At 49.2% G+C, this 13,087-nt stretch overlaps 1 protein-coding gene across 3 annotated transcripts in view; it reads left to right on the top strand.

Moving 5' to 3' along the window:
• The window catches only part of TRAM2 (translocation associated membrane protein 2), a 78,972-nt gene that overhangs the window by 53,678 nt on the left and 12,207 nt on the right, over window positions 1-13,087 (top strand). For 2 of the 3 annotated variants that reach the window (XM_082729364.1, XM_082729365.1), the window contains exons 3-4: window positions 8,219-8,328; window positions 8,832-8,948. In XM_082729364.1, the coding sequence (XP_082585490.1) occupies window positions 8,219-8,328; window positions 8,832-8,948 (227 nt within the window). Of the gene's footprint in view, window positions 1-8,149; window positions 8,329-8,831; window positions 8,949-13,087 lie in introns of all 3 variants that reach the window. The other variant, XM_082729363.1, reaches the window with a different exon arrangement.

The following is a 13,087-nucleotide window of genomic DNA, read 5'->3' as shown; positions in this document are numbered from 1 at the left end:
GTGAAAGAATTTGCACTATTATTATTTTTTTTTAAAGATTTTATTTATTTATTTGACAGAGAGAAATCACAAGTAGATGGAGAGGCAGGTAGAGAGAGAGAGAGAGGGAAGCAGGCTCCCTGCTGAGCAGAGAGCCCGATGCGGGACTCGATCCCAGGACCCTGAGATCATGACCTGAGCCGAAGGCAGTGGCTTAACCCACTGAGCCACCCAGGCGCCCCTTAACTATTATTTTTAAAAGATTTTATTTATTTATTTATTTGACAGACAGAGATCACAAGTAGGCAGGGAGGCAGGCAGAGAGAGAGGAGGAAGCAGGCTCCCCGCCGAGCAGAGAGCCTGATACGGGGCTCCATCCCAGGACCCTGGGATCACGACCTGAGCCGAAGGCTTTAACCCACGGAGCCACCCAGGTGCCCCTAACGATTATTTTTTTAATGGAAGCTACACCCACCTGTCCAGCAAGTCTGTGTAAAAGTCTTGTTCTCACCCTGAGCTCTTCCTTTGACACCCGCATCCCCTGTGGATAATCGCTGTTGTTTCCTCTGTGCCTTTCCTGGATTTCTCCTCTCGCCTTCCAGTATTTCTTTATGCACACACAAATAACACATGTTTGTTTTCTCTTTCTCCTCGACTGGTAGAGTACTGCATGTTCTGTACCTTGCTTTCCCCCCACTAAGTAATCGATCCTGTATATCCTTCCATGGCAACACATAGAGCACGTCATCATTTTTTCTTACAAACCATCCTGAGGTATAGCACACGCACTCCATGAGGCCCTGGCTCAGTGAATTGGTACACAGGTGCACACCCATGCCGCCATCACCCAGATCAAGGTACAGAGCGCCCAGCCTCATCCTAGCCGGTCCCCCCTCGCAGAGCGACCGTAATTCTGCTCTCTAAATCTGATTCGTTTCCCCTGTTTTTGATCTTGGTCTCTCATTTTTAAAAATAGCCCCATTGTTTATGTTGGTGCTGCTTAAATTTAGTATATACATCAGAATCACCTGGAGATACCATTAAACATGAAGTCTGGGGCCGTCCCCAGAGTTTCTGATCCCACAGGCCTGGGGTCGATCTGCACCAGCAATCGCCCAGCTGATGCTGGGACTGCCAGTGTGCATCCCCGCTTTGAGCAACCCCAGCGCATGAGAACTGTGATCTGTGTCACCAGGCCCCAGCAGATGGAAGCCACTTGGACTGCTGCCATCAGTTTATTGTTAAAAACAGTGCTGCGGTGCATAACCTTGTACACATGTCATTTTGAACATGGCAGGTGTTACTATAAGATAAATTCCCAGAAGTGGAGTTGCCACATCAAAGGGCTGATGCACTTGTAATCACGATCAAAATTGCCAAATTGCCTTTCCAAAGAGGGGGTCCGTTTTGCATTCTCATCAGCTGTGTGTGAAAGAGAGCCTGAGTATATTGTCAAGCTTTGGATTTTTGCCAATCTGATAGGTATGAAATGGTGTAGCTCACTGTAGTTTTAATTTGCATTTCTCTTCTGTGTAGGGTTGAGCATCTTTTTAAATGCATAAGGGCCATCTCTCTTTTCTCTGTGAATTGTCCGTTCCTATCCTTGCCCATTTTTCTGTTGCAGTTTTGAGCTTTTTATCCTCAAGTGCTGGGAGTGCTTTACATGTTAACAAGATTAGCCCTTCATTTATGGTCTGAATTATTTTCCCTCTAGGTAATCATTTGCCTCTTGATTTTGCTTATGGTGCTTTTTTTTTTTCATATCTAAGTTCTCCTCCTTTTTATTCTTTTTAAAGCTCGATTATTATTTTTTTAAGATTTATTTGAGAGACAGCATGCCAGAGAGAGAGCACAAACAGGAAAAGTGGCAGAGGAAGAAGGAGAAGCAGACTCCCCAGTGAGCAGGGAGCCTGATGCAGGACTCGATCCCAGGACCCTGGGATCGTGACCCGAGCTGAAGACAGGTGCTTAACCAACTGAGCCACCTAAGCACCCCTAAGTTCGTCTTTTAGAACTTCAAAATAATTTGGAAACAGAATTGGCCATAAGCCTAGAAACCCACAGTAAGTGAATTTTGTCAGCCTGGATGTGCAGGTGTTGGGAAAGGCACCGGGAACCAGAAGACAGCCAGAGTGTGCAGTGAGGCTCTCTGAACAGGGAGATTTTCACCCAGTGTCGCAAGTCTCCTTGGCAGATGCCTGGATTCTAAGGATCTGGAAGGTGGATGGGATGGCTCCAGGCGGCCACCCACCAGCTCAAGACACAGGAGGACATGCGAGACCGCATGGGAGTATCCGGATGACATGAGAACACGCAGGGCAGACGGGAGAAGCTGCTTACAGGTGACACCAAAGGAAACAGGAATGTATCTCTTAGTCATAGGAAGCAAAACAGGATGTCCATTAGAACGTTACTCCCGTCAAGGGACAGCTGCTGACAGAGGTGGTCAGAACAGCCAAGGGGCTCGTTATGGACGACTCTAGATCTCTCTTTAAACCGTGACCAGAGATAAGCCAAGCAAATGCCATGTTTGGTGGGCGGGACGAATGCATCTATAGATGGAAGGTGCTTTCTTCCAAAGCTGGGCCCATTCCTGCAGAAGGGCATTTTGACATACTCCATGGCGGTGCGGGGGAGGAAGGGTGTTAGGGGTCATGGAGGCTGGAGGCTCCCTACTGCTGGCCCGTGGTCAGAGTTGGCATGCAGATCTATTTACTTTGGCCAGTCTGGTGTTGGCCCATGAAGTGTTTTTTTTAATTTTGAATTAGTCCCCAATATTTTTAAATCAGATGATTTCACATAAAAATTTTTCTCTTTGCTTCTGGAATATCGGGAATCCAGCCCACTGGGCTGCCCCTCTACCCTGGCACGGTCTCTGAGGAGCACCTTCCCCACTCCTTCATCACCCCCCGGGGGATATACGCTGTGTGGCTTCCCATGGCCACACTCCCCTCTAGCACCTCTGACCTCGAGGCTACCTGTCAGCTAGTGTGTATTCCAGTTTTAACTGTCTTTTAGTAAGGTAGAAAGGAAAGTGGATATTTTTTTCTTTTACTGAGAAATTTTTTAAAATTCAAATTTTAGTGAATACACAGTGCTGTGCTGGTTTCTGAAGTAAAAGTCAGTGATTCTGCACTTACATACAACACCCACTTCTCATCACAACACGCACCCTCCTAACCACTCACCCCCCCCCACCCCCGTCTAGCCCATCCCCCCCATCAGCCATCAGTTTGTCCTCTGTAGTTAGGAGTCTCTTATGGTTTATTTCTTTCTCTCCTCCTCATCTGTTTTCTTTCTTAAATTCCACATATGAGTGAGATCATCTGTTAATTGTTTTTCTCTCACTGACTTCTTTTTCATTCAGCATAATACACTCTAGCTCCATCCACGTCGTTGGCAAATTGCAAGATTTCCTTCTTTTTGATAGCGGAGTAGTATTCCATAATATATATATATATACCATGTCTTTGTAGGAAAGTGGCTATTTCTTAAATTTGTCCCCCTCTCAAAGCAGAAGGGTGAATGATAGACCAAGAGGACGCTCTGTTTAAAGAACATCAATAGGCAGGGTCCTGTGCAAGTGGAGGTAGCAGCTGTGTAATGGAAGCGGACCTCTGGGCTGAAAGGTGTGACCTTGCCAGACCCGGACTGCCTTGTTCCTTTGGGTTGCCTCTCTGGTCTAATAGTTCAGAGGCCTACGTGTTACAAGTTACTTTTCTGCAAAAGTAGAGTAGGTTCCTGCAAACCGTTGCCAGCCTCTTTGAGAGCTTGTGCAAGACAGGCTGACCTTCAAGAGCAGAAGCTCCAATGAGCAATCAAAATCTAAAAAAAAAAAAAAAAATGTATATATACCAGAAACATGGATTGGTTTATGGCCTCCTAGAAGATTGCAAAGTTCCAGCCTCCGTGGCTCTGTGGAGAGCAGAAGGAGCCAAACCAGTTCCTTTCCTGTTGTGATGGAAAGTGGGGAGATCGTGGGTCAGGGGAAAGTACCAGAGATAATGTGTATGAATCAGAGCCCAGCTTTTGAGTGTTTGGGGATACTGCTGCTTGTCCTCAAAGTAGAAGGACCTCAAGGAGTGAATTATCACCAGTACGGATGCAGGGCAAGCGGAGGGCATGTGTGGGTGATGGTGACCCTTGAGGTGGCGTTTGTTGGCTGGACTGGGGCACCCAAGGCTCTGAGAAGGGCTCCTCTTACCTCTCTGAACCCCATGATCTCCCCTGCTCTCCTTGCCCATCTCATGATATCAAACAGAATATCCCATGTTGTAGAATTCTGAAAGCATGAAGGAAGGCTCCAGAGTGCCGATGGGGTTCCAGAAGGAACTTGGGAACAGTTCCCTACGGTAGTTCTATCACCCACCTCTATCCGAATGTGTCTTCTCACCATGACCCTGGCACCGTGCTGTTCTGCCTTCCGTGCATGCCTCTTTGACTCTCTAACTCTCCATGGGGCAGGAAGAGTGAGCTTTATAAATATGGCACCAAAAGTCTCAGTAGCCTGCCAGGGCCTTTCAGACCTTGCTGGGACCTATAAGGGGACATGAAGGTCATGGCCCACTCACTTCTGCAGCCCCCCAGACCCCTGGTCCAGTCTCAGTCCCCCATCACCTGCCTGGGGTCTCTGCCCTTGCCAGCTCCCCCCCCCCCCCCCGCCCCGCCCCGCACAGCCTGGCTGTGTCCCCTCCTTGAATGAGTGACACTTCTCCCTGTTACCTCCCCTTCAACCTTCGGTCCACTTCAGAGGACTTATCTAACACCTGGCCGCTGGTGGTGGTTTTTTTAATTTAAACATGCATAAGATAAAATTTACCATCATCACCATTTCTAAGTGTTCTAAGTGTACAGTTCAGTAGTGTTTAATACATTTATGTTGTTGTCTGGCCCATCTCCAGAATGCTGTTCTTGCCAAACTGCAACTTTGTAGCTAAATCAGCAACTCCCCATTCCCCTCCCCCTCTGGGCCCCCAGCCCCTCCAGCCCCCCACCCCAGCCTTCTGGTTTATGTCTGTGAATTGGACTCCAGCCACCTGCAGGTTCATCTACAGTGTAGCCCATGGCAGGATTTCCTTCCTTTTTAAGGCTGAATAATATTCTGTTGTGTGTGTATATTGTATTTTGTGTGTCTATCCATCCGTCAGTAGACATGTGCGTGATTTCCACCTTTGGCTGCTTTGAGACCCGGCTCTCAGTTGTTCTGGGCATATACACTGAGGCAGAATTGCAGGATCATACGGTAACTCTATTTTTAATTTTTTAAATGGAAATCTAGTTGACCTACAATGTTGTAGTAGTTTCAGGTGTACAGCATAGTGATTTGACAGTTCTGCACATGACACTGGGCTCACCACCCCGAGTGCTGTCACCATCTGTCACCGTACGATGTTACTGACTCTATCTGCCATGCTATACTCTTCACCCCTGGGACTTAGTTTAGAACTGGTGGGGTGTACCCCTTGATCCCCTTCACTGACTTCACCCATTCCCCATCCCCACCCTCGGGCCAACACCAGGTTGTTCTCTAGATATAGGAGTCTAGTTCTGGTTGGGTATTTTTTATATCCCACATAGACATGAAATCTTAAGGTTTTTTTTCTTTCTCTGACTTCACTTAGCATAATACCCCATAGATTCATCCATATTGTCCATATTGTCCTAAGTGGCAAGATCTTCTTCTTCTTCTTCTTCTTTTTTTTTAGCAGCTGAGTAATGTCCCTTTACATGTGTACCACATCCATTTATTTCATCAGCGGACACTTGAGCTGCTTCCATAATGTGGCTGTTGTAGATAATGCTGCAGGGAACGTAGGAGGGGTGCAGCTGTCTTTGCAGATGAGGGTTTCATTTTCTTTGGGTCAATACCTGTAGTAGAATTGCTTGATTGTATGGTATTTCTAGTTCTGGTTTTGAGGGGGAACCTCCATACTGTTTTCCACAGTGGTTGGACCCGTTTCCATTCCCGCTAACAGTGCACGAGGGTCTCTACTCTCCACATCATCACCAACACTTATTTCTTGTCTGATTCTAGACGTTCTGACAGATGGGAGGTGATCTCTCATTGTGGTTTTGTTTGCATTTCCCTGATGATGAGTGACGTTGAGCATCTTCTCAGATGTCTGTTGGCCATCTGGATGTCTTCTTTGGAAACATGTCTGTTCAGGGCTTCTGCCCATTTTTAATCAGATTACTTGTGTGTTGACATGTAGAAATTCTTTATATATTTTGCCTATTAATCCCTTATTGGATATGTCATTTGCAGATACCTTCTTCCATTCCGTAGATTGCCTTTTTGTTTTGTTGATGATTTCCTTTGCTGTACAGAAGCTTTTTATTTTGGAGTAGGCCCAATAGTATATTTTTGGTTTTGTTTCCCTTATCTCAGGAGACAGATCCCAAAAAAGTTTCTAAGGCTGATGTCTAAAAGATTACTGCCTATGTGGTTTTTTGTTTAGGAGTTTTTATGGCTTACGTTTAGGTCTTCCATCCATTTTGAGTTTACTATTTTTAATATTTTAAGGAACTACCATACTGCTTTCCATAGTGACTCTCCCATTTTACATTCCCGCAATCCGTGCACAAAAGCTCCATTTATCAATGTCCTCACAAACACTTGTTATTTCCTGTTTTTTTGTTTTGTTTTGTTTTTTTGTTTTTTGTTTTGTTGGGTTTTTTTTTTTGGTGGCTTAAAAAAAAGTAGCCATTTTAATGGATGGGAGGTGGTATCATGGTTTTGATTTGCATTTCTTAGTGATAGCGATGGCGGGCACTTTGTCACATACCTGTTGGCCATTTTTATATCTTTTTTTAGATGTCTGTTCGATTCCTTTGCCCATTTTTAACCTGGTAGTTTGGTTTTGTTGTTGTTACTGCTGCTGTTGGCATTTTAGCCTCTGGTTTTTTCGTGTGAAGATTTGGTGTGCACCCACTGAGTCCTGGGGGTTCATTGTCCGTGGGGGTCATTGTGTGTTTGCTTGTCCATCGCCTCCCTAGTCCGTGTGCTCTGAAGCTGGGCCCGTGCCCCTAATCTCCATGCTTTTGCAGTTAGCCCTGTGCCCCTCAGAGAGTAGGTCCTTGTGGAAAGGAGGCCGGAGAGGAAACAGGCAAGTAGGTCTGCCTTCAGGGTTGCCGTGCTCGCTGCCCTCCCTCCCCTCGGCACCGTGGACCATCCATTCTCTCATGTCCAGGGATGCAGGGGGCATGGTGTGGCTCCCAGAGTGACCCCGTCACCTCTGCTCCATTCTGTGGCCACCCTGAGCCTCCCTGACCCATGTCTACATTCTGGTGAATGATGACTCATGGGTGTGTGACTCAGAACGCCGCACAGCTGGAAAGGCAGCCACTGTGTCTGCTTGGCCAAGTTCGGGAGTGGTTTATGGAGCAGCAGAGATCCAGGCCCAGGTTCACCGGCCCTGGCCACCCTAGCTTGCCGACCCAAAGGAGGGTAGAAATCCTCCTCTGTCCGTGGAGAACGAGGCTGCCACTGCAGGACTTTGTAAGGCTTTTATGTCTGGGGTTCTGACGAGTGTATTGCTGTGCGGTGATACCATTATTGCACGCTTGCCATGGGTGTCGACACTGATCCGCATCTCACATACAAATTATTCCACTTAATGCTCACACAAGCCAACAATAACAAAAATAGTAACAAATACATATAGCACTTCCTGTGTGCTGGATAAGAGTTCTGAGCCCTTTGCAGCAAAGTCCTCTGATCCTCAGGAGGACCCTACAATATGGGAACTGCTGTCACCCTCATTTTACAGATGAGGAAACTAAGGCCCAGAAAGACCACCTAGAGAAGTGTCCCAACATCTTGTAGGAAATGACAGCTATGATATAAACTCGGGCTTCCGAGTCCACACAGGATCCTGACCTCACTCCATGCTCCCGTGATGAAGGCTGCAGTCCCATCTTACAGGGAAAGAAATTGCAGCTCAGAGAGGTTGGTTGCTTCTACCTAGTCACGCAGCCAGGAGACAAGATCGCTTGTCTCCCACCCCGCCTCTGAACCACCGGGCTCTCCTTGCCCAGAGGCAGGGGAGGTAGTCCTCATGGTGTTCCTTAGCCCTGGTGGCTTCCCAGGGGCCATGTCCAGAGGTTGGGTAGGATTCTAGGGAGGAAACTTTCTGCGTCTAAGGATATAGCATGGCACATTGTGTTTCAGAGGTCTCCAGTTCGGGGTCCCACAGCACTTCTTCAGCACAGGGTGCTGATGTGGTCTTTACCTCCACAGACAGTGAGACCGTGCACTACCACTATGGGCCCAAGGACTTGGTCACCATCTTGTTCTACATCTTCATCACCATCATCCTGCATGCCGTGGTTCAGGAGTATATTCTAGACGTGAGTGTCGTGTGTGGGCCCTAATGTCAGAAGCTGGGGAGATGCCGTGGGCGGCGAGGCCTCACCCTGGAGGAGACTGCAGCTCCTGGCCCCTCTGCCTCCTAATTCGCATGCCCTGATGGGTCCTGCTGGACGTCCCTCCCCACATATTGTGGGTCCCATCCTTACTCACAGCCTCCTTCATGTGGGGGACAGTAGCACTTACGAAGGGAGGGCATCACACACCTGAAATGGCAGGACAGCACCCTCATGGGTTTGTCCTATAATCTGACTGGGGGATGTTTTCTTCACATCTGGGATGAAGACCTCCATCTTGCCACTTTCTCAAAATACGTGCCTTGAACTTGAGCGCTCCATGCACACAGCAGGCTTACACGTATGAGCCCGGGTCACGCCCAGCTCCCGACTGCTGCCCTTTCATGGGTGGGAAATGGGAGGTCAAAGCCTGCCTTTTAGCCATCCACCTGCATACATTAACATGAAGGCTTCTCTTTATTCCTTAGAAAATCAGCAAACGGCTTCACCTCTCCAAGGTCAAACACAGCAAGTTCAACGAATCTGGGCAGCTGGTCATCTTTCATCTCAGCTCGGTGGTATGGTGCCTCTACGTGGTGGTGACGGTGAGTGGCCCTGGGGACTGGGGCCTGGGCTGCCGGCAGCTCATCTCTTCTTGGATTCTCGGATTGCTAATCTCAGATCACTGTGCGGGGCTGAGCGGGGGTTGGGAAGGGGAGGCAGGAGCAGTTTGTAAAAACTTGGAGCGGTGTCTTGGAACTGAAGCTATTTTTGCATCCTCCCGGTACGAGAGGGGCCAAGTGGTATAGCTGCTCTTCTGTAAAGGTAGAGAGAGCCCTCTTGTCCAAAAACAAGCACGTGTTTTCGTTATTATGGGATGGTGCAAGAATGACACTGTGCACCTTTGTAGCACAGCATCATTTGGGCCCTCCCACCAGTGCTGTCCAGTGAGAGGAGCCTTGCGTTCACTCTGGTTCCCGTGTTAATGGATTGAAGACCTCCAGGATCAAATTTTGCCATTTCCCTGTGGTCATGTGGTTTGGAAGCGGCAAGGACCAGACTTGGACTTAGGAATCTGGTTCCAGGTCCAGCACACTTTCCGTTTTCCTGCATTGGCCGCCCCCGTTGGCAAGGCCAGCTGCCCCCCATCCACACATCAAAACCAGTGAATCTGTGCCCTTCTCACAAATGCCTGGACCACCAGACAACTCATCTACTTCTCCTTTCTATACAATAGGACTCTTCTTTCGAGCAGCCTTTGATACAGCAGATTTCCTTCATAGCAAGGAATGTGCACAGCCCTTTGGGGTTCACCGTAACAAGACTTGGCCTGTGGTGTATGACCGAGCAGCCCCCCCTGCCCCCCCACACACACTTGGGGCACCTCCTGTTTGGAACTTGGTCTCTTTCCCAAGAGCTAGATTTATCCTATGAGAAATGCAGACCTGGGGCTTGGAAAATTCAGCAACCCTGTGATCTTTTAGAAGTTCCCTTCCCTATCTTCCACTGACCTCTCACCTGCTTCCTCTTCCTTCAGTGACCACGATGAGCTTTCATCGTAACATCCTAAGAACTCCGCATCCAGAGCTGAATGCTGAATTCCTAGTCTGAAAGCGGGAGTCAGCATGTCCTTTCGTATCTCGCTTGTGTTTCTGTTATCATATAATCATGGAACGATCTTCCTAGCCAGAACATTAGGAATTTTAAATGTCAGGACCGAAAGCTTCTGTGCCCCAAGAGGGAATGCCCTGTTGAACTGTCCCCAAGGGAAGACCTACAGTATGGCCTGTGTGTCGAGCGCCTCCTGTGTTGCGCAGTGCACGTCCTGGCCCACTTGGGTCTGGGTAACAGAGGAAGAATTGCCTCATCTCTGGGTCCCTTTTCCCCAAGTAGACAGCTTCCTCACCCCCAGACATTCTGTCCGAGCTGGGAAGAATTCAGACCAGGTTCTAGAGGCCAAAAACCATATTACTTAACACCCCTTCCAGAATGTTCACTGCTCAACTGCTCTGTCTTTTCTTCTCTCAGGATTTCAAGGGCTTGAAAACAATGAGCTCTGTAGTCTGGGAGCGTGCAGCAGTTTATATGGTGGAGCTCGTGATAGGCTTTTATCATGGGGGAAGCCAGGTCCCCACTCACCATCTTCCATAGAAGTGGAGACACAGACGACCCTGGAAAGCTCCAATGACTCTAGCTTCTAACAGCACTGGGTGTCCCCTGGTCCGCAGCTAACTCCATCTGTACTGTCCAGTGGGGAGTGAGGCTGCTTGAGGAAGAAGAGAGAGGGTAGTTTTCTAAGAGGAGTGAGACATAGCTAGTGTTCTTTAAATGTTCTTGCTTAGTGAGGATGAAGTCTTTTTTGATCCTTTCTTTCCCCACCCACATTCTGTTCATCAGCAGGTCCTCCCCTCTGCTTCCACCCATGAGCACATCAGGTATCCATCGCTGCCCACTTTCTGCCCAGGCCCGAGATCCACAGGGGAGATTTGCGCCCCTGGGGACACTGGCAGGATGCTGCTGGCAGCGGTAGTGGGAAGCCTGGGACGCCACTGAATGTTCTGCCATGCACAGGCCAGCCCCCACGACTGAGAACTGTCCGGCCTCAGGTGTCAGGAGTGCCGAGGCTGGGAATCCCGGGTTGCAGTATGAACCACCATCCTCTCTTGCCTGGCCCACTGACCGTTGCCCTTCTAGAAGGAGGCTGTTTCTGCGCCAGTAGTCTGCCACCCAGATCCGTTTTCTGCTTGGCCGACAGGTCTTTTCGGAACACACATGCAATCCCACACTCTGTGTCAGAGCCACTGTCCCACTTGGAGCAAAGTCGTTTTCTTCCTGAGTCTGTGGTCCGGGTCCCCCTCTTCTTACCTCTGCTCTCCCACCTCTGCTGGCCCTCTGGCTCTGCGTGGGTGGTTCCTCTGCCCAAATGCTCCATGGCCAACTCCCTCCAAACCAAGTTCCCACCTCAGAGTCCCCTCCTGTGGGAGCCCTGCCTCCCAGTGTGTGCTGTGCACACCCCAGCCAGTGCTGGGGTGTTTTTCTCATTCATGTGTGTGCTCTGCTGTCCGTCTGTCTGTCCCCCCAGCCCCGAAGCTGCTTGTTACCAGTCTGTGCCCACCACAGTGTCTCGAGTACAGAGCCTGGCAGGTCCTCAATGCTCAGAGTCGTGCTTGTGAGTGGGGGAGTAAACTGCAGGCACATCTTCTTGCTCTGGCCCTGATGGTTTGTCAGATCACGAGTCACTTTTTATAAACTTGTAGATGATCCTCTACTTAAAAAGTTGAGCAATACATAAAGGTGTTTTTTTGTTTTTGTTTTTAGAAAAAGTGAACATTTACCCCAGAACCTTCCCCCTAAAATAACTGGGTTTTGGGGGGTGTTTGATCTAGACACTTCTGTCTGCATTTATACAAGCAGAGTGATGAGAGCCTGGCTGGACCAACCAATAATGTGGGAGAAAGTCAGCTTCCTTCCTTTGAGCTGCTGACTCCTGATTATTAGAAGACAAAACAAGATACCCACGTTCTCCTCAGAGAAGCCGGTGAGGGGGCAGGCGTCTGGTCTCCCTGCCCAACTTCCTTGGGATGTCTCCCTTCGTATCTTAAAACCTGAAGGCTGGTGCCCCATGAGAGCCTGGTCGAGGGAAGGCCCTTCCCTCTGGACTGGTTCCTATTACAGGGCTGGCCACTTAGAGCAGAACTCGAGTACATGATTGTTCTTGAAGGACGAGTGATGTTGGTATGTCTGAGTCTAGGTAGCAGCCGGCTGTGTTATGACTGGGTTCTGCTGTTTTTGTGGTTCTTTTTGTCCTTTCACCAAAAAGGAAGGCTGCAGGGGCAAAGGGAGAGATTGTTCCAGTTTGCTTGGACCTCCCTTAGCTCCTAGGGTAAGGAGAGAACGAAGGACTACAGGAGCTCCCCCAGCCTCCCTGCCCGTGCCTGTCAGGGACCGGGGTTGGGGCAGGGCTGCCACATTCAGCCCCCTGGGATCTCAGGTCCTCACCCTGGCCTCTGGAGCTCAGGGAGCACCCCAGCCCCCGGTCGCCCTCAGGCAGCTGCCTGGCCCGAGGTCTGGAAAAGGCTGTTCTCAGAGCTGTGAGTCATTTTCCTCTGACTCCTCCGCCCTCCTCCCTGCACTCCCTCCCTGCACTCCCTGTGGACTAGACATTCACAAACAGGCAGCATTTTTCTGGGGAGTTTCTTTGCTTCTTGGCTTCAAACTTCTGACCTCTTTGTCTCCTAAGAAAAGGGGCCAAGCGGAGGAGGGTTCCTGTTTAAAATCACTAGGTTATCTGGGCTTTAGGTTTCTCTGAGGGCTGCTTCTCTTGGCCAGTCTTTCTGGGCAGAAGTGTCCCTCCCACCTCAGTCCCAGATGGACCATTTTCCTCCTTAATTAAGTACATCGCTACTTCCTCTAAGAAGGAATATTCTCACCAGAGCTTTCCCTGGAATGAAGTAGAGTGGAAGACCATATATGTTGCTGTGTACCTGGGTCCCCCTGAGCAGCAGAGAGGGCAGGCAGAGCCTGAGAGCAGAACTGTAGGAGAGTGCTCCTGTTACCCTCCAGAGGCCCCAGAGCCTTCCTTCTCTTCCTCAGTGTATATGTGACCAAGGGAGGAAGGCAGGGGTAAGGAGAAAGGGCTGGAAATGAAGCCATGAGGGGCTGGGGAAAGACCTTTTCTGTCAGCTCGGAGTTATCATGCCCACACTGGTCCATGGACCTGACTGGACCTATTAGTTTGGTCACG

Source organism: Mustela nivalis (genome assembly GCF_964662115.1).
Source record: "Mustela nivalis genome assembly, chromosome: 5".
Classification (NCBI taxonomy): domain Eukaryota; kingdom Metazoa; phylum Chordata; class Mammalia; order Carnivora; family Mustelidae; genus Mustela; species Mustela nivalis.
This window is presented reverse-complemented; position numbering and strand designations above follow the sequence as displayed.